The 25,267-nt window shown below is 43.6% G+C and overlaps 1 protein-coding gene across 1 annotated transcript; it reads left to right on the top strand.

The window, feature by feature from the left end:
- Positions 1-934: 934 nt before the first annotated feature.
- On the top strand, positions 935-25,266 carry LOC128217532 (gelsolin-like protein 2). The gene is made up of 13 exons (XM_052924721.1): positions 935-1,094; positions 2,206-2,251; positions 13,932-14,012; positions 14,645-14,718; positions 15,493-15,567; positions 16,988-17,059; positions 20,195-20,322; positions 20,588-20,807; positions 21,242-21,328; positions 21,810-21,898; positions 22,209-22,290; positions 23,583-23,678; positions 24,390-25,266. The coding sequence occupies exons 2-13, from the start codon at positions 2,248-2,250 to the stop codon at positions 24,483-24,485; spliced, it is 1,104 nt and encodes a 367-aa protein (XP_052780681.1). The 5' UTR covers positions 935-1,094; positions 2,206-2,247; the 3' UTR covers positions 24,486-25,266.
- The last annotated feature ends 1 nt before the right edge of the window (position 25,267 follows it).

The raw sequence follows: 25,267 nt of genomic DNA, 5'->3' as shown, positions 1-25,267 counted from the left end.
CCTGAAGTCATGTCATGTCCGTGAGGTTATCCCCTGCCTTGAAGTCATGCCATGTCCGTAAGGTTATCCCCTGCCTGAAGTCATGCCATGTCGGTGAGGTTATCCGCTGCATGTAGTCATGCCATGTCCGTGAGGTTATCCCCTGCCTGAAGTCATGCCGTGTCCGTGAGGTTATCCCCAATACGAGGTGTCAGAGGTCATCCAATGTTTGAGCTAATCCCCTGTCTTAAGTCTTTCGCTGTCTGAGATACCCCCCCCCCCCCGTCTTTGGTAATCCTCTGTCTAAAGTCTTACCCTCTCTGAGGTAATCTCCCTGTCTGAGATTATTCGCTGTCTGAATTAATCCTTTGTCAGGGTTATTTCCCTGTCTGAGGTTTTCTCATTTCATTGCCCATCCACTGTCTGAGGTTATCCCATGTGTGAGAGCATCCGATGGTCATAATTGTATAAGAAATGACCCGAAGCCGAGATATGCCCATCAATTATACATTAATTAACTCCCTTGACTCGAACTCACTTGGCTCGAATTCCTCGTTGGCTCGAACTGGATGTAAAGGACCGATTTCTTCATACCTAAGGTAAGCTTTCCCGCTTGGCTCGATGTATTTTCGCCGGTCCCTGGGAGTTCGAGCCAAAGGGGTTCGACTGTAATAGGTCCATTTATCATCATATACAATTTGAATAAAAAGTACATGTTTTATAAGCATATTCACGTGCGTGAAATTAACCAACGTCAAGGAGGCTGTATTAGGTAAACGACATGTCCATTGTATACATGTTGGCCTCATATGATTATGCGCAAGAAATGTTATTCGGTGATTCAGTGATTAAAATTGGATTGTGATTACTCGAGCGCTAATTCCACTGTCGTCATGTAGGACGAGAAACTCATACCGTTTTACTATTTGAAAATACCACTGGCCTATTTAGCAATACTATGCGTCTATTTATACGATGTGATTTCACGGTATTGGTTAGTATATCAGCTGAATTCAGATTACTGTGACAGTGAAGTTGTTCCGGAGCTACTGTTTGTTAAAATATTGAGAAATCCGTGTGAGTTAAAGATACAAGTGTGTTTGGTCACATTAAAGGTATGTCCTTTAACATATATATATACATGTATGCATTCTTTATTCGTATAATCTCAATACTGTAACCTTGACAATACTGCACTGTATTTGCGTTGAACTATATGTATTAAGATAACACACAGGAGTATTATGTGTTTAAGTACTTAGATTAATTTCATTCGTGAACACCCTGATGACCATTTGCGTGTATATCAAATTATATGACTTCAAATAGCCGGTGCCAGGTTAACTTAACTCCGAAATGCCGTCGTTTAATCAAGGTGCACTGGTGGTTTTTCCGCTGAGACTATATTCTCTTATTGAATATAGCTTTGTACATTAAACTCAATTCATAAAAAAATATCATCATTAAATTGAAACAGAATTAAGCTATGCATTTATGTACGATCGATCAATATTGTGGGAGATGTTTATTCAAATCTCTGCGACTTTGTTAATGGAACACGTATTGATTATATCAAGATGATCGAATACCCGTAACCTGTTCAACCATCGGTCAGATATTTATCCCAATAACAAAATAACTTGAATAGCACTCTAGCTGTTTTACAGCTCAGTGCTACTGGGGTATTCAGCAGTTAAATTTCTACAGTAAACAGCTTTTCATTGAGAGTTCAAGGTGAAACTGTTTTGTAGTGGAGATAAAAGGTCAATAAAGCGAGGTATTATATTGATAAAAATATTTTTATCAATCAACTATATTGATATTCTGATAACGCGGCAAAAATGATCGGTTTTACATATCAAATGTCACAATTATAAAACAGAGATTTGTTCTCAGTGGAAGATAAATGACTTTAGATAACAAAATATATGGTCATTAGTTTTCTGACTAACCCCAATTGTCCAAGTTCGACTCCGGCTTCCACATGATAGCATAATTCACTACCGAACTGCGCTGTTCTTGGTTTTAGATTAGTTATCTGTTTATATACATTTGTATTAAGAATATTTAAACAGCCTAATGCTGAATATAGCAATTATCTAAGTAAAGCTGCTATTCACTATCTAATCATTAAGTACGATAATTATGCATAGTTTATGAAAGCATGCTATATAATGACAATTTGCTGTTAATTTGAATAAATAATCCGATTTTGATGTATTTCAGTGCAAAGCAGTAATCAGTAGAGCCACATTTGATTCAACAAAAATGGGTGAGTTCTTTCTGCAACCCGTTCTCCAGTCAGGGGCGTACCTGTAGCATTTTTAGTCTACAGCTAGCCAGGGGCGTACCTGTAGCATTTCTAGTCTACGGCTAGTCAGGGGCGTACCTGATTCATTACTTATCTACAGCCTCATCTAGTCGGGGGCGTACCTGTAGCATTTCTAGTCTACAGCCTTCTCTAGTCTCGGGCGTACCTGTAGCATTTCTAGTCTACAGCCTTCTCTAGCCGGGGGCGTACCTGTAGCATTTCTAGTCTACAGCCTTCTCTAGTATCGGGCGTACCTGTAGCATTTCTAGTCTACAACCTTCTCTAGTATCGGGCGTACCTGTAGCATTTCTAGTCTACAGCCTTCTCTAGTATAGGGCGTACCTGTAGCATTTCTAGTCTACAGCCTTCTCTAGCCGGGGGCGTACCTGTAGCATTTCTAGTCTACAACCTTCTCTAGTATCGGGCGTACCTGTAGCATTTCTAGTCTACAGCCTTCTCTAGTATCGGGCGTACGTGTAGCATTTCTAGTCTACAACCTTCTCTAGCCGGGGGCGTACCTGTAGCATTTCTAGTCTACAACCTTCTCTAGTATCGGGCGTACGTGTAGCATTTCTAGTCTACAGCCTTCTCTAGTATCGGGCGTACCTGTAGCATGTCTAGTCTACAGCCTTCTCTAGTATCGGGCGTACCTGTAGCATTTCTAGTCTACAGCCTTCTCTAGCCGGGGGCGTACCTGTAGCATTTCTAGTCTACAACCTTCTCTAGTATCGGGCGTACCTGTAGCATTTCTAGTCTACAACCTTCTCTAGTATCGGGCGTACCTGTAGCATTTCTAGTCTACAACCTTCTCTAGCCGGGGGCGTACCTGTAGCATTTCTAGTCTACAACCTTCTCTAGCCGGGGGCGTACCTGTAGCATTTCTAGTCTACAACCTTCTCTAGTATCGGGCGTACCTGTAGCATTTCTAGTCTACAACCTTCTCTAGTAATGGGCGTACCTGTAGCATTTCTAGTCTACAACCTTCTCTAGTAATGGGCGTACCTGTAGCATTTCTAGTCTACAACCTTCTCTAGCCGGGGGCGTACCTGTAGCATATCTAGTCTACAACCTTCTCTAGTATCGGGCGTACCTGTAGCATTTCTAGTCTACAACCTTCTCTAGTCTCGGGCGTACCTGTAGCATTTCTAGTCTACAACCTTCTCTAGTATCGGGCGTACGTGTAGCATTTCTATTCTACAGCCTTCTCTAGTCTCGGGCGTACCTGTAGCATATCTAGTCTACAACCTTCTCTAGTCTGGGGCGTACCTGTAGCATTTCTAGTCTACAACCTTCTCTAGTATCGGGCGTACCTGTAGCATTTCTAGTCTACAACCTTCTCTAGTATCGGGCGTACCTGTAGCATTTCTAGTCTACAGCCTTCTCTAGCCGGGGGCGTACCTGTAGCATTTATAGTCTACAACCTTCTCTAGCCGGGGGCGTACCTGTAGCATTTCTAGTCTACAACCTTCTCTAGTATCGGGCGTACCTTTAGCATTTCTAGTCTACAACCTTCTCTAGTATCGGGCGTACCTGTAGCATTTCTAGTCTACAACCTTCTCTAGCCGGGGGCGTACCTGTAGCATTTCTAGTCTACAACCTTCTCTAGTATCGGGCGTACCTGTAGCATTTCTAGTCTACAGCCTTCTCTAGCCGGGGGCGTACCTGTAGCATTTCTAGTCTACAACCTTCTCTAGTATCGGGCGTACCTGTAGCATTTCTAGTCTACAGCCTTCTCTAGTATCGGGCGTACCTGTAGCATTTCTAGTCTACAACCTTCTCTAGCCGGGGGCGTACCTGTAGCATTTCTAGTCTACAACCTTCTCTAGCCGGGGGCGTACCTGTAGCATTTCTAGTCTACAACCTTCTCTAGAATCGGGCGTACCTGTAGCATTTCTAGTCTACAACCTTCTCTAGTAATGGGCGTACCTGTAGCATTTCTAGTCTACAACCTTCTCTAGCCGGGGGCGTACCTGTAGCATATCTAGTCTACAACCTTCTCTAGTATCGGGCGTACCTGTAGCATTTCTAGTCTACAACCTTCTCTAGTCTCGGGCGTACCTGTAGCATTTCTAGTCTACAACCTTCTCTAGTATCGGGCGTACGTGTAGCATTTCTATTCTACAGCCTTCTCTAGTCTCGGGCGTACCTGTAGCATATCTAGTCTACAACCTTCTCTAGTCTGGGGCGTACCTGTAGCATTTCTAGTCTACAACCTTCTCTAGTATCGGGCGTACCTGTAGCATTTCTAGTCTACAACCTTCTCTAGTATCGGGCGTACCTGTAGCATTTCTAGTCTACAGCCTTCTCTAGCCGGGGGCGTACCTGTAGCATTTATAGTCTACAACCTTCTCTAGCCGGGGGCGTACCTGTAGCATTTCTAGTCTACAACCTTCTCTAGTATCGGGCGTACCTGTAGCATTTCTAGTCTACAACCTTCTCTAGTATCGGGCGTACCTGTAGCATTTCTAGTCTACAACCTTCTCTAGCCGGGGCGTACCTGTAGCATTTCTAGTCTACAACCTTCTCTAGTATCGGGCGTACCTGTAGCATTTCTAGTCTACAGCCTTCTCTAGTATCGGGCGTACCTGTAGCATTTATAGTCTACAGCCGTCTCTAGCCGGGGGCGTACCTGTAGCATATCTAGTCTACAACCTTCTCTAGTATCGGGCGTACCTGTAGCATTTCTAGTCTACAGCCTTCTCTAGTATCGGGCGTACCTGTAGCATTTCTAGTCTACAACCTTCTCTAGTATCGGGCGTACCTGTAGCATTTCTAGTCTACAGCCTTCTCTAGCCGGGGGCGTACCTGTAGCATTTCTAGTCTACAGCCTTCTCTAGCCGGGGGCGTACCTGTAGCATTTCTAGTCTACAACCTTCTCTAGTATCGGGCGTACCTGTAGCATTTCAAGTCTACAACCTTCTCTAGTATCGGGCGTACCTGTAGCATTTCAAGTCTACAACCTTCTCTAGTATCGGGCGTACCTGTAGCATTTCTAGTCTACAACCTTCTCTAGCCGGGGGCGTACCTGTAGCATTTCAAGTCTACAACCTTCTCTAGTATCGGGCGTACCTGTAGCATTTCAAGTCTACAACCTTCTCTAGTATCGGGCGTACCTGTAGCATTTCTAGTCTACAACCTTCTCTAGTATCGGGCGTACCTGTAGCATTTCTAGTCTACAACCTTCTCTAGTATCGGGCGTACCTGTAGCATTTCTAGTCTACAACCTTCTCTAGTATCGGGCGTACCTGTAGCATTTCTAGTCTACAGCCTTCTCTAGCCGGGGCGTACCTGTAGCATTTCTAGTCTACAACCTTCTCTAGTATCGGGCGTACCTGTAGCATTTCTTGTCTATAACCTTCTCTAGTATCGGGCGTACCTGTAGCATTTCTAGTCTACAACCTTCTCTAGTATCGGGCGTACCTGTAGCATTTCTAGTCTACAACCTTCTCTAGTATCGGGCGTACCTGTAGCATTTCTAGTCTACAACCTTCTCTAGTATCGGGCGTACCTGTAGCATGTCTAGTCTACAACCTTCTCTAGTCTCGGGCGTACCTGTAGCATGTCTAGTCTACAACCTTCTCTAGTATCGGGCGTAGCTGTAGCATTTCTAGTCTACAACCTTCTCTAGCCGGGGCGTACCTGTAGCATTTCTAGTCTACAACCTTCTCTAGTATCGGGCGTACCTGTAGCATTTCTAGTCTACAGCCTTCTCTAGTATCGGGCGTACCTGTAGCATTTCTAGTCTACAACCTTCTCTAGTATCGGGCGTACCTGTAGCATTTCTAGTCTACAACCTTCTCTAGTATCGGGCGTACCTGTAGCATTTCTATTCTACAGCCTTCTCTAGTCTCGGGCGTACCTGTAGCATGTCTAGTCTACAACCTTCTCTAGTATCGGGCGTACCTGTAGCATGTCAAGTCTACAACCTTCTCTAGTATCGGGCGTACCTGTAGCATTTATAGTCTACAGCCGTCTCTAGCCGGGGGCGTACCTGTAGCATATCTAGTCTACAACCTTCTCTAGTATCGGGCGTACCTGTAGCATTTCTAGTCTACAGCCTTCTCTAGTATCGGGCGTACCTGTAGCATTTCTAGTCTACAGCCTTCTCTAGCCGGGGGCGTACCTGTAGCATTTCTAGTCTACAGCCTTCTCTAGCCGGGGGCGTACCTGTAGCATGTCTAGTCTACAGCCTTCTCTAGTATCGGGCGTACCTGTAGCATTTCTAATCAACAACCTTCTCTAGCCGGGGGCGTACCTGTTGCATTTCTAGTCTACAGCCTCCTCTAGTCTGGGGCGTACCTGTAGCATGTCTAGTCTACAGCCTCCTCTAGTCTGGGGCGTACTTATAGTATTTCTAGTCTACGACCTTCTCTAGCCGGGGGCGTACCTGTAGCATGTCTAGTCTACAGCCTTCTCTAGTATCGGGCGTACCTGTAGCATTTCTAGTCTACAGCCTCCTCTAGTCTGGGGCGTACCTGTAGCATTTCTAATCAACAACCTTCTCTAGCCGGGGGCGTACCTGTTGCATTTCTAGTATACAGCCTCCTCTAGTCTGGGGCGTACCTGTAGCATGTCTAGTCTACAGCCTCCTCTAGTCTGGGGCGTACCTGTAGCATTTCTAGTCTACAGCCTTCTCTAGTCTCGGGCGTACCTGTAGCATGTCTAGTCTACAACCTTCTCTAGTATCGGGCGTACCTGTAGCATGTCTAGTCTACAACCTTCTCTAGTATCGGGCGTACCTGTAGCATTTATAGTCTACAGCCTTCTCTAGCCGGGGGCGTACCTGTAGCATGTCTAGTCTACAACCTTCTCTAGTATCGGGCGTACCTGTAGCATTTCTAGTCTACAGCCTTCTCTAGCCGGGGGCGTACCTGTAGCATTTCTAGTCTACAGCCTTCTCTAGCCGGGGGCGTACCTGTAACATTTCTAGTCTACAGCCTTCTCTAGCCGGGGGCGTACCTGTAGCATGTCTAGTCTACAGCCTTCTCTAGTATCGGGCGTAACTGTAGCATTTCTAGTCAACAGCCTTCTCTAGCCGGGGGCGTACCTGTAGCATTTCTAGTATACAGCCTCCTCTAGTCTGGGGCGTACCTGTAGCATGTCTAGTCTACAGCCTCCTCTAGTCTGGGGCGTACTTATAGTATTTCTAGTCTACGGCCTTCTCTAGCCGGGGGCGTACCTGTAGCATGTCTAGTCTACAGCCTTCTCTAGTATCGGGCGTACCTGTAGCATTTCTAGTCTACAGCCTCCTCTAGTCTGGGGCGTACCTATAGCATTTCTAGTCTATGGCCTCCTCTAGCCGGGGGGGCGTACCTGTAGCATTTCTAGTCTACAGCCTTCTCTAGTCTCGGGCGTACCTGTAGCATGTCTAGTCTACAACCTTCTCTAGTATCGGGCGTACCTGTAGCATGTCTAGTCTACAACCTTCTCTAGTATCGGGCGTACCTGTAGCATTTATAGTCTACAGCCTTCTCTAGCCGGGGGCGTACCTGTAGCATGTCTAGTCTACAACCTTCTCTAGTATCGGGCGTACCTGTAGCATTTCTAGTCTACAGCCTTCTCTAGCCGGGAGCGTACCTGTAGCATTTCTAGTCTACAGCCTTCTCTAGCCGGGGGCGTACCTGTAGCATTTCTAGTCTACAGCCTTCTCTAGCCGGGGTCGTACCTGTAGCATGTCTAGTCTACAGCCTTCTCTAGTATCGGGCGTAACTGTAGCATTTCTAGTCAACAGCCTTCTCTAGCCGGGGGCGTACCTGTAGCATTTCTAGTATACAGCCTCCTCTAGTCTGGGGCGTACCTGTAGCATGTCTAGTCTACAGCCTCCTCTAGTCTGGGGCGTACTTATAGTATTTCTAGTCTACGGCCTTCTCTAGCCGGGGGCGTACCTGTAGCATGTCTAGTCTACAGCCTTCTCTAGTATCGGGCGTACCTGTAGCATTTCTAGTCTACAGCCTCCTCTGGGGCGTACCTATAGCATTTCTAGTCTATGGCCTCCTCTAGCCGGGGGGGGGGGCGTACCTGTAGCATTTCTAGTCTACAGCCTTCTCTAGTCTCGGGCGTACCTGTAGCATGTCTAGTCTACAACCTTCTCTAGTATCGGGCGTAGCTGTAGCATTTACAGTCTTCAGCCTTCTCTAGCCGGGGGCGAACTTGTAGCATTTCTAGTCTACAACCTTCTCTAGTATCGGGCGTACCTGTAGCATTTCTAGTCTACAACCTTCTCTAGTATCGGGCGTACCTGTAGCATTTCTAGTCTACAACCTTCTCTAGTATCGGGCGTACCTGTAGCATTTCTAGTCTACAGCCTTCTCTAGTATCGGGCGTACCTGTAGCATTTCAAGTCTACAACCTTCTCTAGTATCGGGCGTACCTGTAGCATTTCTAGTCTACAACCTTCTCTAGTATCGGGCGTACCTGTAGCATTTCTAGTCTACAACCTTCTCTAGTTTCGGGCGTACCTGTAGCATTTCTAGTCTACAGCCTTCTCTAGTATCGGGCGTACCTGTAGCATTTCTAGTCTACAGCCTTCTCTAGTATCGGGCGTACCTGTAGCATTTCTAGTCTACAACCTTCTCTAGTATCGGGCGTACCTGTAGCATTTCAAGTCTACAACCTTCTCTAGTATCGGGCGTACCTGTAGCATTTCAAGTCTACAACCTTCTCTAGCCGGGGGCGTACCTGTAGCATGTCTAGTCTACAGCCTTCTCTAGCCGGGGGCGTACCTGTAGCATGTCTAGTCTACAGCCTTCTCTAGTATCGGGCGTACCTGTAGCATTTCTAATCAACAACCTTCTCTAGCCGGGGGCGTACCTGTTGCATTTCTAGTCTACAGCCTCCTCTAGTCTGGGGCGTACCTGTAGCATGTCTAGTCTACAGCCTCCTCTAGTCTGGGGCGTACTTATAGTATTTCTAGTCTACGACCTTCTCTAGCCGGGGGCGTACCTGTAGCATGTCTAGTCTACAGCCTTCTCTAGTATCGGGCGTACCTGTAGCATTTCTAGTCTACAGCCTCCTCTAGTCTGGGGCGTACCTGTAGCATTTCTAATCAACAACCTTCTCTAGCCGGGGGCGTACCTGTTGCATTTCTAGTATACAGCCTCCTCTAGTCTGGGGCGTACCTGTAGCATGTCTAGTATACAGCCTCCTCTAGTCTGGGGCGTACCTGTAGCATTTCTAGTCTACAGCCTTCTCTAGTCTCGGGCGTACCTGTAGCATGTCTAGTCTACAACCTTCTCTAGTATCGGGCGTACCTGTAGCATGTCTAGTCTACAACCTTCTCTAGTATCGGGCGTACCTGTAGCATTTATAGTCTACAACCTTCTCTAGCCGGGGGCGTACCTGTAGCATTTCTAGTCTACAACCTTCTCTAGTATCGGGCGTACCTGTAGCATTTCTAGTCTACAGCCTTCTCTAGCCGGGGGCGTACCTGTAGCATTTCTAGTCTACAGCCTTCTCTAGCCGGGGGCGTACCTGTAACATTTCTAGTCTACAGGCTTCTCTAGCCGGGGGCGTACCTGTAGCATGTCTAGTCTACAGCCTTCTCTAGTATCGGGCGTAACTGTAGCATTTCTAGTCAACAGCCTTCTCTAGCCGGGGGCGTACCTGTAGCATTTCTAGTATACAGCCTCCTCTAGTCTGGGGCGTACCTGTAGCATGTCTAGTCTACAGCCTCCTCTAGTCTGGGGCGTACTTATAGTATTTCTAGTCTACGGCCTTCTCTAGCCGGGGGCGTACCTGTAGCATGTCTAGTCTACAGCCTTCTCTAGTATCGGGCGTACCTGTAGCATTTCTAGTCTACAGCCTCCTCTAGTCTGGGGCGTACCTATAGCATTTCTAGTCTATGGCCTCCTCTAGCCGGGGGGGGGCGTACCTGTAGCATTTCTAGTCTACAGCCTTCTCTAGTCTCGGGCGTACCTGTAGCATGTCTAGTCTACAACCTTCTCTAGTCTCGGGCGTACCTGTAGCATGTCTAGTCTACAACCTTCTCTAGCCGGGGGCGTACCTGTAGCATTTCTAGTCTACAGCCTTCTCTAGCCGGGGGCGTACCTGTAGCATGTCTAGTCTACAACCTTCTCTAGTATCGGGCGTACCTGTAGCATTTCTAGTCTACAGCCTTCTCTAGCCGGGGGCGTACCTGTAGCATTTCTAGTCTACAGCCTTCTCTAGCCGGGGGCGTACCTGTAGCATTTCTAGTCTACAGCCTTCTCTAGCCGGGGGCGTACCTGTAGCATGTCTAGTCTACAGCCTTCTCTAGTATCGGGCGTAACTGTAGCATTTCTAGTCAACAGCCTTCTCTAGCCGGGGGCGTACCTGTAGCATTTCTAGTATACAGCCTCCTCTAGTCTGGGGCGTACCTGTAGCATGTCTAGTCTACAGCCTCCTCTAGTCTGGGGCGTACTTATAGTATTTCTAGTCTACGGCCTTCTCTAGCCGGGGGCGTACCTGTAGCATGTCTAGTCTACAACCTTCTCTAGCCGGGGGCGTACCTGTAGCATTTCTAGTCTACAGCCTTCTCTGGGGCGTACCTATAGCATTTCTAGTCTATGGCCTCCTCTAGCCGGGGGGGGGGGGGCGTACCTGTAGCATTTCTAGTCTACAGCCTTCTCTAGTCTCGGGCGTACCTGTAGCATGTCTAGTCTACAACCTTCTCTAGTATCGGGCGTAGCTGTAGCATTTACAGTCTTCAGCCTTCTCTAGCCGGGGGCGAACCTGTAGCATTTCTAGTCTACAACCTTCTCTAGTATCGGGCGTACCTGTAGCATTTCTAGTCTACAACCTTCTCTAGTATCGGGCGTACCTGTAGCATTTCTAGTCTACAACCTTCTCTAGTATCGGGCGTACCTGTAGCATTTCTAGTCTACAGCCTTCTCTAGTATCGGGCGTACCTGTAGCATTTCAAGTCTACAACCTTCTCTAGTATCGGGCGTACCTGTAGCATTTCTAGTCTACAACCTTCTCTAGTATCGGGCGTACCTGTAGCATTTCTAGTCTACAACCTTCTCTAGTATCGGGCGTACCTGTAGCATTTCTAGTCTACAGCCTTCTCTAGTATCGGGCGTACCTGTAGCATTTCTAGTCTACAGCCTTCTCTAGTATCGGGCGTACCTGTAGCATGTCTAGTCTACAACCTTCTCTAGTATCGGGCGTACCTGTAGCATGTCTAGTCTACAACCTTCTCTAGTATCGGGCGTACCTGTAGCATTTCAAGTCTACAACCTTCTCTAGCCGGGGGCGTACCTGTAGCATGTCTAGTCTACAACCTTCTCTAGTATCGGGCGTACCTGTAGCATTTCTAGTCTACAGCCTTCTCTAGTATCGGGCGTACCTGTAGCATTTCTAGTCTACAGCCTTCTCTAGCCGGGGGCGTACCTGTAGCATTTCTAGTCTACAGCCTTCTCTAGCCGGGGGCGTACCTGTAGCATGTCTAGTCTACAGCCTTCTCTAGTATCGGGCGTACCTGTAGCATGTCTAGTCTACAACCTTCACTAGCCGGGAGCGTACCTGTAGCATTTCTAGTATACAGCCTCCTCTAGCCAGGGGCGTACCTGTAGCATTTCTAGTCTACAGCCTTCTCTAGTATCGGGCGTACCTGTAGCATTTCTAGTCTACAGCCTTCTCTAGCCGGGGGCGTACCTGTAGCATGTCTAGTCTACAGCCTTCTCTAGTCTCGGGCGTACCTGTAGCATGTCTAGTCTACAGCCTTCTCTAGCCAGGGGCGTACCTGTAGCATGTCTAGTATACAGCCTTCTCTAGTATCGGGCGTACCTGTAGCATGTCTAGTCTACAGCCTTCTCTAGCCGGGAGCGTACCTGTAGCATTTCTAGTATACAGCCTCCTCTAGCCAGGGGCGTACCTGTAGCATTTCTAGTCTACAGCCTTCTCTAGTATCGGGCGTACCTGTAGCATTTCTAGTCTACAGCCTTCTCTAGCCGGGGGCGTACCTGTAGCATGTCTAGTCTACAGCCTTCTCTAGCCGGGGGCGTACCTGTAGCATTTCTAGTCTACAACCTTCTCTAGTATCGGGCGTACCTGTAGCATTTCTAGTCTACAGCCTTCTCTAGCCGGGGGCGTACCTGTAGCATTTCTAGTCTACAGCCTTCTCTAGCCGGGGGCGTACCTGTAGCATGTCTAGTCTACAGCCTTCTCTAGTATCGGGCGTACCTGTAGCATTTCTAGTCTACAGCCTTCTCTAGCCGGGGGCGTACCTGTAGCATTTCTAGTATACAGCCTCCTCTAGTCTGGGGCGTACCTGTAGCATTTCTAGTCTACAGCCTCCTCTAGTCTGGGGCGTACTTATAGTATTTCTAGTCTACGGCCTTCTCTAGCCGGGGGCGTACCTGTAGCATGTCTAGTCTACAGCCTTCTCTAGTATCGGGCGTACCTGTAGCATTTCTAGTCTACAGCCTCCTCTAGTCTGGGGCGTACCTATAGCATTTCTAGTCTATGGCCTCCTCTAGCCGTGGGGGGGGGGCGTACCTGTAGCATTTCTAGTCTACAGCCTTGTTTTAACTCGGGCGTACCTGTAGCTTTTTGAATGCAACGCTCATTTATACTAGCGAGCTTTAGGTATTTGAACATTCTATGGAATTATGACGAATTATATCAGTAGTTACTTGTATGTACAAAGCCTCGCGGGATTTAAGCATTTGCGATTTCGGGGTAATCAAAATTAATTTCTACGCCCAATAATGCCTTGGTACGCCCATGTTGGTATGCTTATAACTTTTTTAGCATTTACGGCCATATATTTTGTTTTTCATGCAATAAATGGTTGTGATATTTTAAGCTATTTTTCGGGTGACAAATCATTAGGTATGTATATTATGTTATTTAACTTATTTCTGTGTGAAACATAATTTGCTCGATCAATTATTCATGTCCTGAAGCACACATGGTTATCGCTCCCATCTATCTATGTATATATACTTTAACTACAAAACAGAAGGAGTGGGAGGCTTGGTAGCACGTGTCATATATACGCGTACTTCCGTACAGGAATACAACAAATTTAAAATGATATTGTTATCACGCTTACTTCCTGAATGGAAAGTACCTATATACATAATTTATGTCATGTTTAAGGCAAAAGTTTCTTGAAAGTTTCAAGTACCTCTTTTCAAAAAAATATAATATAATTTATTGTACAGTTTCATATATCATTTTTTTTTCAATTTAAACGCACTTTCCACTAGCCTAAAACGAGTTTTCGAATGCACGAGCACACAATGAAAGGCATCCGATTTCATTGCATATATGAACAGTTATAATTTGAACAAAATTGCTGTCGATGTACAAGTGAAAATCGGGCGCATATATGCATACAAAGGGGATTCTGGATGCAATAATCTGCAGATAAAATTGTGAAACGTTCCGCTGTAGGCGGAAGTGCGTTCGTAGTGCGTTAATGTTCTTGATGATATGCAAATTGGCATAACCAGTTCTCCGTGTGGACGGAGAATATACTGTTTATAAGACCAGATGACCCCTTTAAGGTCGAGCAGATTTTTTCTCTGAAGGGATCAGCTGGCCTTGTTGGCCTCGCACGCTTCAAATTGCATCAAAACCTACTACATCCTAAGAGGCTGAATTGCCCAGACATAATTTTGATGACGCTTAAATAAAATAATGTTGTTTTTTTCAGCGTTGAGAAAACATAAGCAGTACGACTGGAAGGACTCCAACCTCGCCTTGTTTGGCTCCGACACGGAGAGACAAGTGAAAAGTATGTACATGTAATGGATTCTCATTAAAAATGCACTCTTACTCCCACCAGAATATTTCCAAAAATAATAGTATACTTTTAATATTCCAAAAAGTATGAATAAATGTCGAAAACAATGGTTCTTATAAAATATACCTAGCTTAGTTTGAAAGAATGTGCATAAAACACGGTATTTCTACCTTATCAGACTATTGTAGATGACAGTCCATCTTTTAGCATTACCTATCATTTAATATTTTTGCGCTTTCTGCTATTAAATACATGGTCACAATATTGTTATCAGTAATTAATATTTTCCATTGCATTATTCAGTAAGTAGTTAAAGGTCTATCAGTCAAAATGTATGTTTGATATACATATTTATGTTTTGATTTTTAATAAGAGTGTCACTTTAACTTTCGTGGTCACATTACGTTCTATATGGTTCGACAAACCCACCCACCTAGGAATGCAATGACGCTGTGGCGTCAAAGTGGCGTCATTGCATGGCGGCCAAGATTCGATGAATATTATTGCACACAAGTTTACAATTTTATAACTGCAAGAACAGTAATGATATTCTTTACGGTTTTGTTTCACGAATGAAATCAAGTTACATGTCATTGCATAATTCTCGGTTTGGTGTATTACAGAGGAGTCGGCGCAAACGGAACCCGCGTGGAAGAATGCCGGGCAGAAGATCGGTATCCAGATCTGGCGTATTGTGGTTGGTGAACTAATTCTTACAATTGCATATAAAAATCAACACGTATTTTACTAAAATGAAAGTGTTAATCATTTTATCATTTATTTTCATAAAGAAATTCTCTGCCAATCACTAGGGGATCGGGGGTGGGGGGGGGCGCACTTTCTATTTCAATATAGAATAAAAATGTATAGCCAAAACGCATTCTTTCGGACTAGAAATTGTTACTGTTTTTAAGGTTGAGTACCCCCTCCCCCCCCCCCACCAACCCTGCTATCCAAAGATATTTCGGTTATGAGGGAGGTGCGCAAGTCAAAAGGTTATGCCCCTAAGTTACGCCCTCTCTAACGTCAAATCCTGGATCCGCCACTGGCAATGCATTCAAAGCCTTCCTCCTGCTCAATCGGTTTGTTAAATTGTTGTTCCTTTTCAATTTGGTGTGGTACATGCACGTTTAAACCTTAGCTGTAAACGAACTTTAAATCTGTTAAAATACAACATTCCGAGCGTATTTTAATGAATCTGTTCTGTGTTGCTAGTAAGTTGTAAGCTTACCAGGGACGGATTTTGACGTTGAATAGGGTGCTCATCGGGGTGCAACCTAGACCGCCCGCTCCTAACCGAGAAACCGAACAATATTGACTCTTATAGTCATATAAGTGTCAAGCAGATTTGAGGCTATTTTAGAAGTATAATTATGTACCTTTATTTTTGCTCGTAAATATATATATCTTCAAGGCAGTTCACATACGAACATATCACTTCGAATCAATGTTTTTGTTTATTGCTTTGTAGAACTTCAAGGTTACCCACTGGCCGAAAGAGGATTATGGGAAGTTCTTTGACGGAGACTCCTACATCATACTCAATGTAAGTATGCGAATATGTAGATATAGGTGTCCGCCTCCCACCAACGAGGTTGTAGGATCGATCCCTAGCCGGGATACTTTCCCATGGCCTCTCTGAATGGACACCAGTACTGATTTCATCACAGGAGAGGGGCTCGAGAGTTATTCACATTAGCACCTTTCAGATGAAATAATAATTTAGAATATACGCACTTGGTTGTCCCGGGTTAGCGCAGTGGTTAGCGTACTCGCTTCTCACCAAGGTGACCCGGGCTCGATTCCTGGCTTGGGCGCATGTGAGTTTGGTACGTGTAAGTGGGTTTTCCCCGGGTTCTCCGGTTTCCCCCACAACACAAGACCACACCACGCGTAAAATCATGCCAACGAAAGTGATTAACATAATTTTGTTATAACGTGTGTCTCTGGCAACGTTGTAAAATAAAAGAAATATGTTTAAACTAAGTTAAACAAATTCAAGACAGTGGACAACATTATTATTGTTAAACGACTGTTGTGTATTTGTATGAGAGAAGGAAGGAAGGGAAATACATCTGACAAGGCGTGTTTCAAGATTTTCTGAAGAGAAAATGTACTTACAATTATTAGCTTTAATTGTCCATTGTTTATTGTTCAGATGTAATTTCCACGTTCGTGGTCATACCACAGCGTTGCAGCTTGTGGGTCATAGTGCTGGCCATCATGAAACAATCATATTGTCAGAAACAAACTTGTTAATTTAAGTGACAATCTTATTCAAAATCAATGCATACACATGTATAACAAACGTACATTTTAAGTGATAAACCTTTACCTCCTTACTAAATAATGCATTTATGGCAAAAAGTAATTACTGATAACAAGAGTGTAACCGTGAAGTTAATAGCTGAAAACTCACAATTATTAAATGATTGGTGACTGCTAAAATAACTAAAAACTACCGTGTTTTCTGCACCATTCTTTCAAATTAAACTCAGTATTCTTCATGAGAATCATTGGTTTCGACATTTATTCATCCTTTTTAGTATATTAAAACACTTGTATTAATTGTTGTATATCTTTTTTTGGAGTAAGAGTGCATCTTTAAGAGCATTTGATAAGTTTTCTAATAAATTTATGCATCAGTCAATTGTTACCACGGCTCCCAGGTCCCGGGGCTATACAGGGGGATAGTGGAGGTGGCTCGGGGGGGGGGGTATGTTTTTACCTTTCAGGTGGCCCCGCAGTGCCGATTGAAAGCGGAGGGATTTTTTACCTCCGAATATAGCGGGGAATAGGCCTTACCTAAGTCCCCGGACCTGGGGGAGGTGGGGCGTAGCCTTAAAATTGACTGATGCATTATACCAGTCTAACTCTTCATAATAGCGCAAAAATACTTAAGCAAACTGTGAATATTTATGGAAGTTAGTCGACTCTTTATGGAAATGTTGTTGTTTTTATTGTAGACGTACAAGGAGGAGGATACGGAACAGCTGTTATATGACGTCCATTTCTGGATCGGCAAATTTAGCTCTCAGGTACTTATGAACGTTGTCTGTGGATATAAATTAATTTGCTATTTTCAAGATTTGTTTAAAGAAACAATATTGTCATTTCATCTGTCGTTGTGACAACTTTATTTCAAGTCCAGTCTGCGTTCGTGTTTTTTATATGTAACAATGGAAACTTCGAAACGTCACGTTATGGAATGATTCTTGTGTGTTTTCTTTACTTTAAATTGCCAGGGTCAACCATTCCAATGATACAGTCGAACCCGTTGGCTCGAACTCACAGGGACCAGCAAATATACCTCGAGCCTCGAAAAATTCGAGCCAAGCGAGATTTTTTACCTTCAGTATAAAGAAATTGATCCTTTACATCCAGTTCGAGCCAACGAGAAATTCGAGCCAAGCGAGTTCGAGCCAACGGGGTTCGACTGTACATTACTGCTTGTACTATGCTTGAGATGGTTCCCTTCTTTGTCTATATATCAACTTCCATATCGGAACGGTAACCAGAAGGAGGAGCTTAGTCGTTCAATAACTAGCGTGGGGATGACTTACAACGCTATTCACTGTTACCGCGCACTAGTTATTGAACCTTGACCTTCACACAAGGGTACACACCAGTAACGTCATCCGCCATCCTCGTGATTAAAAAATAAACACTCTCGCCGACGCCCCCGTGTATTATTTCAATAACCCGGGTTGTGGATGCAGGAACTATTGCGAAAGCCCCAAATACGTGCATTTTGAAATAGTTCTGCAATACGAACTTGTCGAACTTAACATTTGCGTAAATGTATTGCTAAATTTCGAATGTCGAAATAAATTTAGTTTAATCGTAATGTGAACATGCGCTTATCGGATAAACTTTCACCGACCATGTCATATATTTATGCACCAGTCAATTGTAACCACGGCCCCCAGGTACGGGGAATAGCGGGGACTTTGACTTTCGGTCCAGCCAAGCCCGGGTAAAACCCCCGAACTGCTGGTAAAATCCCCGCCAAATCCCCCCGCAACCCAGGGACCCTAGGTAAGGCCCATTCCCCGCTATTTTTAACGCGAAGCCAAAACCACCGCATGCACCCGGCACTGCGGAGCCACCTGGAAGGTTAAACCACGGCCCATTTCCTCGGCAATCCCCGGTATACCCCGGACGTGGGGGGGGGGGGGCGTGGTTGCAATTGACTGGTGCGTTACAGGAAAAGCTCTTATTTTTATGAAATCCTGTCGCAAAAAATAGTTTTATTGCTTTCATACATTATGTAAATACTTCTCATTGTTGCGTGTTCAAGTTCCTTCGATGACCTTGGTGTTCATTTATGAATAAAGTTGTATCAAGAAACCTGATATCGTTTTATATCAAATATGATGGTTGAGTACCTGGTATAAGAAAGATAGGGGTTTATTTTCTTCCTGGTTTTAAATTAAAAGAAAACATTAATATTGTAAATATATACCGCAATGTAAAAGAAAAGAAAACCGTATTTCGTTATTGCCATGGAATTGATCTAAAAATGAATTCCTCGTTCTGAGCTTACTGAGATTTTACCTAGTCTTGTTTGAAAATTTCTTTTTTGGCTTGTATTTTGTCAAAGTAAATTGAAAAGATTATACTGAGATTATTAAATAAACACGAATCATGTTTACACTTTTGTGCAGGCATATTTCCTTGTTCAGCAAACAAACCAACACTCTCGGCCTATATTAAATACGCCCCTGTTCTAACAATGTTATACATTCACATTATACTTCCCTGTACATACATACCCCTTGTAACTCAGTCGTTGCCTGTTCATTCTGTGTGTATCGTCCTTCTCCTTTTCAATGCGTGTTTATAATCCCTCCCTGTTCACTTCACGTTTATAATCACTCCCTGTTCACGTCACGTTTATAATCCCTCCCTGTTTACATCACGTTTATACTCCCTCCCTGTTCACCTCACGTTTATAATCCCTCCCTGTTCACCTCACGTTTATAATCCCTTCCTGTTCACGTCACGTTAATAATCCCTCCCTGTTCACGTCACGGTTATAATCCCTCCCTGTTTACATCACGTTTATACTCCCTCCCTGTTCACCTCACGTTTATAATCCCTCCCTGTTGACATCACTTTTACAATCCCTCCATGTTCACCTCACGTTTATAATCCCTCCCTGTCCAGCCCACGTTTATAATCCTCCCTGTTCACTGCGTGTTTTTAATCCCTCCCTGTTCACTTTACGTTAATAATCCCTCCCTGTTTACATCACGTTTATACTCCCTCCCTTTTCATCTCACGTTTATAATCCCTCCCTGTTCACTGCGTGTTTTCAATCCCTCCCTTTTCACTTCACGTTTATAATCCCTTCATGATCACTTCACGTTTATAATCCCTCCATGTTCAATTCACGTTTATACTCCCTCCCCGTTCACCTCACGTTTATAATCCCTCCCATTTCACATCACGTTTATAATCCTCCCCTGCTCCCTTTACGCTTACAATTCATCCCTTTTCACTTCACGTTTATCATCCCTCCCTGTTCACCTCACGCTAATAATCACTCCCTGTTCACTGCGTGTTTTCAATCCCTCCCTTTTCACTTCACGTTTATAATCCCTCCATGATCACTTCACGTTTATAATCCCTCCATGTTCAATTCACGTTTATACTCCCTCCCCGTTCACCTCACGTTTATAATCCCTCCCATTTCACATCACGTTTATAATCCTCCCCTGCTCCCTTTACGCTTACAGTTCATCCCTTTTCACTTCACGTTTATCATCCCTCCCTGTTCACCTCACGCTAATAATCACTCCCTGTTCACTTTACGTTTATAATCCCTCCCTATTCAGTCCACGTTTATAATCACTCCCTGTTCACTTTACGTTTATAATCCCTCCCTGTTCAGTCCACGTTTATAATCACTCCCTGTTCACTTCACGTTTATAATCCCTCCCTGTTTACTCCACGTTTATAATCGCTCCTTGTTCACTACACGCTTATAATCCCTCCCTGTTCACTTCACGTGCATAATCCCTCCCTGTTCACTTCACGTGTATAAACCCTCCCTGTTTACTTCACGTGTATACCTCCATGTTCACCTCACGCTTGTAATACCTCACTGTTCACTTCAAGTTATCATACCCCCTGTTCACTTTTTTATCGTACATCCATGTTCACCCCAGGATGAGTACGGCACAGCGGCATACAAGACCGTGGAGCTGGACACACTTTTGGACGATGTTCCCGTGCAACACCGCGAGGTCCAGGGTCACGAGTCCGAGCTGTTCCGATCATACTTCAAGTCCATCACGTGAGTTTCAATAGTAAAACTTACAGGTATTGTTGTGTTTAATCAGTTACTTTTTTGCAAGGGCCTAGTCGAAAGGTATTATGAATTTCAAATGGTAAATAGAGTAACAAATATTGAAATTTATAATTGTCGGGAATTGAATGAACACATTTCTGCATTATATCATAGTTTAATATTTAATTAATGAATTAAACGCTTTACCTCTTTCCCGGAACTACTTCATTATCGTTTAAACAATCATTAAAATGTATTTTCCTAATCGAAGGATTATGAAGGGCGGCGCGGACAGCGGCTTCCGGCACGTGAAACCTACAGAGTACAAACCGCGCCTGCTGCACTTCCACGGAGACCGGAAGGGGGTGATGGTGCAGGAAATTCCGCGGAACAAGAGTCTCCTGGACAACACAGACGTGTACATCCTCGACCTGGGCCTCAAACTCATCCAATGGAACGGCACCGGCGCCAACAAGGAAGAGAAGATGAAGGTATGGTGGAATAACAACTCTTAAGCCAAGTTTAAGGAACATCCGGAATGTTAATCCACACCTGTGGGTTCCCTAACCCTAACCCTATAAGCTCCCATGTCACAGCAGGGTGCCATATTTCCTTTGTATGATCATTGGCCAATTGTCATTTAGGGATGTGTTCAAAGAAAAAGAGCTGCATCGATTATGTTTTAACAGATAAATGAATTGATCAGTGTTCGTTTATCTGAGATCCGGTCAATAATAACAAAGGGCAAAACAGATAAGGACCATTAAACATCCTGGTGCCATGCTCCGGATTTGTGTTGGGTTGGGGTTTACGTCAAGAGGGCTAAAGAAACTATTTCACTTTACAAACATCTTTAAGGCAACTTTATCACGTTTTGACAAGTTCGCAATAAAAAGAATTGTTTGATTTTGATTTGTTCTTTCAGGCGTTGATGTACCTGAAGGAACTTCAAGGAGAGAGGGGAGGGAAATGTACGACCGAGACCCTGGATGAGGACCCTGTAGAAGATCAGGTAGGTCCTGTCACCTCTTAGTGCAATCTAAGTGAATGGTCCGCTTACTTTCCAAAGCGTAAATGATGTGGTAGACACGAGTTATGCACAGTGCTAGTATTTTTTGTATCGGCTACCGTGCCATAATTGAAAGTTTCTATGAACCGAGCATTTACATTTATGCGTAATATTGGTTTGTATTATTTGCTACTGAGGCGATATTTTATAACTTAAATCATTTTCCTAACTCAAATCATTTTCCTAACTTTAGTCAATTTCCTTACTTGAATATTTATATATTGACCATGGTTAGGTAGAACGAAAAACCAGTCTAAGGCGAACTAGTATGGACGAAGGGAAAAAAGGGCATTTATTCAAAATGCCATAAAAGTGTTCTAAACTATTATATATATACATGTAGTTTTTCCAAAAGATCATATCTGGGTGGATAAAACCGCTAACAGGAGAATCCTACGCCATTTATGGGCTTTGTGTATTACAGGATGAGTTTTACGGGGCTCTGGACGAGGAGCGGCCCTCGGTGGACGAGGAGGAGAAGGGCGCCCAGGACATGGTCAAGGAACTATACAGGTAAAATATATCTCTCTCCTCTCGGACAGGTAAAAGTCGTAGAAGTGAAAAACCACCACATGTGACAGGTTTAAGTACTCATCACATCTCTCTACAGATCATGCTCTTGTGGCAATTGCTTCAGTCTCATTTTTGAGATCTTGCATCCAATCTATACATGTTTTCCATACGGTGAAACACCATCTTTAAAAATAGACACGAACATATTTGGGAGGATGGGTTGCAATGTATCTGAGTATTCATCTATTAAAGTTAATTGTCCGGGTTCGCTTACTTGAGATTTCGATAATATCCGACATTGACTTTTCAGATTGTCGGATGCTTCCGGGAAGATGACGATGGCCCTTGAGAAGAAAGGATCTGACGTCACCAAGAAGGCTCTCGACAGCAAGGTGGGTCATTGGGTCGACATCCAGTGTGAAATATCCTTATAATTACTTAAAGATGCACTCTTACTCCCAAATAAGCTTTAACACATTTAATACAATTGTTTTAATATACCCAAAATGATGAACAAATGTCGAAATCAATGGTTCTTATGAAGGATACCGAGTTTAATTTAAAAGAAATGTGCAGAAAACAGGGTATTTTATGCTATCTTATGAGACCATAGTAAATCGCAGTAAATCTTTTAGCATTCACCAATCATTTAATATATTTGCGTTTTCAGCTATTAAATACACAGATATAATATTGTTAGTAGTAATTAATATTTTCCATAAATGCATTATTTAGTAAGTAGTTGAGGGTGAAGCACTCAAAATTTATGATTGTTTCTGAAGTGTATGTATGGATTTTGAAAAAGAGTGTCACTTTAATCCAAGTCAAATATCTGGATAAAAAGGACTCCCTTGCTTTAACTTCACTGGGTGAAACCACGCTGTTTTACACTATCATATTGTATTGTACACTAAAGTTTGGATCAATACAAACAGGGACCAGCATCCAACCATCATTGGAAAATCATACGGAACTCCTCGGCCATTTTCCATCGAAAACAAGCTCGAATGTTTATGGAGGGTTTACAATGTCAGAAATCTTTACATTTTACTACGCTGCAAGTAGATCGCGTAGTAATTTCAATTAAGCAGTTAAACTTAATGACTTTACTCTTGAGAATCTTAATTATTTCTGCAATAATAATAATACACTTTACTGGCAATAATTTAAACTTAGATATACATCATACACGTTAAAACATAACAATTTATTTATACTATTATTTCAATTTTTACGAACTACTTCTACTGATGGACCGGCATACCTCCGAGGTTGTTTACGATGGAAAATGGCCGAGGTGTTCCGAATGTAGGGCAATATATGTTTCCCCCCCCCGCATGCATCAGACTGTATCAAACTTACTTGAGACACATGTTGGAGTGTTAAACATGTTTGCAGGCGCGTAGCTATCTGTACGCAAATGCGCAATGAAAGTTTGACAGGCCGAAGTTCTTGTCATACCAAAACCCCCGAATTTGAAATAAACACCGAAGGGGGCATGGGTGAAGGGGTTGAGCATCGATCTGCGTAATCCCAAATAGGCTCTAACTACGCGCCTGTTTTGGGTAAAATGATTCTTTAAGGTGATTGAACTTCAACCGCATGGTCAAATACACTAAAAATTGTTCATAAAAAAATATGTTTGAGTTATTGAATTATTTGAGAGAGTATGTTTCTTCTGCAGGACGTGTTTATCCTGGACACGAAGGACTCCGTGTTCGTCTGGATCGGCAGCAAGACGACTGTCAATGAACGCAGAAACGCCATGACATATGCTCACGTAAGTCAACGCATGTAATAAAACAGTAAGCAATGGTTGTCCGTGATACCGAAAATGGCATTCGTTGAGTGCATGCTTATTTATAAAACCAATCACATTTACTTGCACCTACATGCTCGAATCGGAATACTTCCCTATTCAGGCGGCCTGTTTACTTAAATGACAGTCGCAAGGCAAGGTACACATTTATGTACATGTATCAGGCAGGGATCTAATCCACGACCCCTTGCATTGCAGGCGAACACTTATAAAAACTAAAAACTAAATTAATGGCAAGAAAGTAGGAATGCTGCTATAAAAACTAAAAACTAACTTAATGGCAAGAAAGTAGGAATGCTGCTATAAAAACTAAAAACTAACTTAATGGCAAGAAAGTAGGAATGCTGCTATAAAAACTAAAAACTAACTTAATGGCAAGAAAGTAGGAATGCTGCTTTACTCACATTTTGGGTATGAAATCTCGGTAAAACCTACATGTATATACGTACTAGTTTTATAACACTTTAATGGCATTTGCAATAGATAACCTTTTTTCATTCAATCTATGTATTTGTTTTCCCCTTTATCCATACTAGTTCGCCTTAGACTGATTTCGTTCAAACCTATCTTTGGTCAATATATAAATGGTCAAGGTCATTGGTAAATACCTGTTGACCATTTGCACGGGGTAACATTTAAGTGAGCTATCATGCATGTCCTTTGTGTTTACAGAACTACCTGATGAAGACTGACCACGCCCTGGTGCCAATCTGCTGCGTGTCCGAGACGATGAAGAACAAGTGGTTTGACACCGCCATCGCTGCCTAGGGTCCGAAGCCACACCCACACGTCCATGTCTGGGGGGCGGGCGGGGGCTGGCAACGCCCAGACAGACTTTAATTATTTACTTCTCATGTAATATGTCCCTTCTTGTGTTTGTCCCGAAATTGTTATGCGTAAAACAGTGTTCATGTACAGTGTTACTTATACATATGTGTGGCCAAGAACTCGAATCAAAACCTGCGCATGTTCTAGATAGCTATGATTTTCAATCTACCCTTTCGGGGATATATGTTTCAAATGCCAACGAGAATTACTGATTATTTGGATTACAAGTATTATTTGATCCATAATAGTTTTTAATCATTTCCAGTACTTTTAATACAATTCATATACAAGGTTCTACTAAGCTTAGTCGCCAATCATGTTCAAACATTTGGGACATGCACCATCTTTCTGTGATGCTCCAACATTTTATATATACAGTGGAACCCCGTTGGCTAGAACTCACAGGGACCGGCGAAAATACCTCGAGCCTCGGAAAATTCGAGCCGAGTGGGAATGCTCTCCCTCAGTATAAAGGATTCGGTCCTTTGCATCCTTTTCAAGCCAAAGGGGTTTTACTGTATTGTGTCCTTGACACTGAACAAACTTTTTCTTACTTGTAGTTTTTTATAACATATATAGTGGTGTTCACAGATTTTAGATGCAATAACAGTTACTGTCTACAAATCCGTACATCATACATGTAAAAAGCTCTTCTTCGGTTATCTGGATCATTAAAATCCTGGAAATAACTATATTTCTGAAATAAAATCACTAAAACAAGC

Source organism: Mya arenaria, chromosome 14, assembly GCF_026914265.1.
Source record: "Mya arenaria isolate MELC-2E11 chromosome 14, ASM2691426v1".
Taxonomy (NCBI): domain Eukaryota; kingdom Metazoa; phylum Mollusca; class Bivalvia; order Myida; family Myidae; genus Mya; species Mya arenaria.
The sequence above is the reverse complement of the archived record's forward strand: the minus strand, read 5'-3'. Positions and strand labels throughout refer to the sequence as shown.

Coding starts and splice junctions, on each gene's coding strand:
- LOC128217532 (XM_052924721.1), top strand. Junction 14,013..14,644: donor CACGGAGAGACAAGTGAAAA/GTATGTACATGT, acceptor GGTGTATTACAG/AGGAGTCGGCGCAAACGGAA. Junction 22,291..23,582: donor AGAAGGCTCTCGACAGCAAG/GTGGGTCATTGG, acceptor TTTCTTCTGCAG/GACGTGTTTATCCTGGACAC.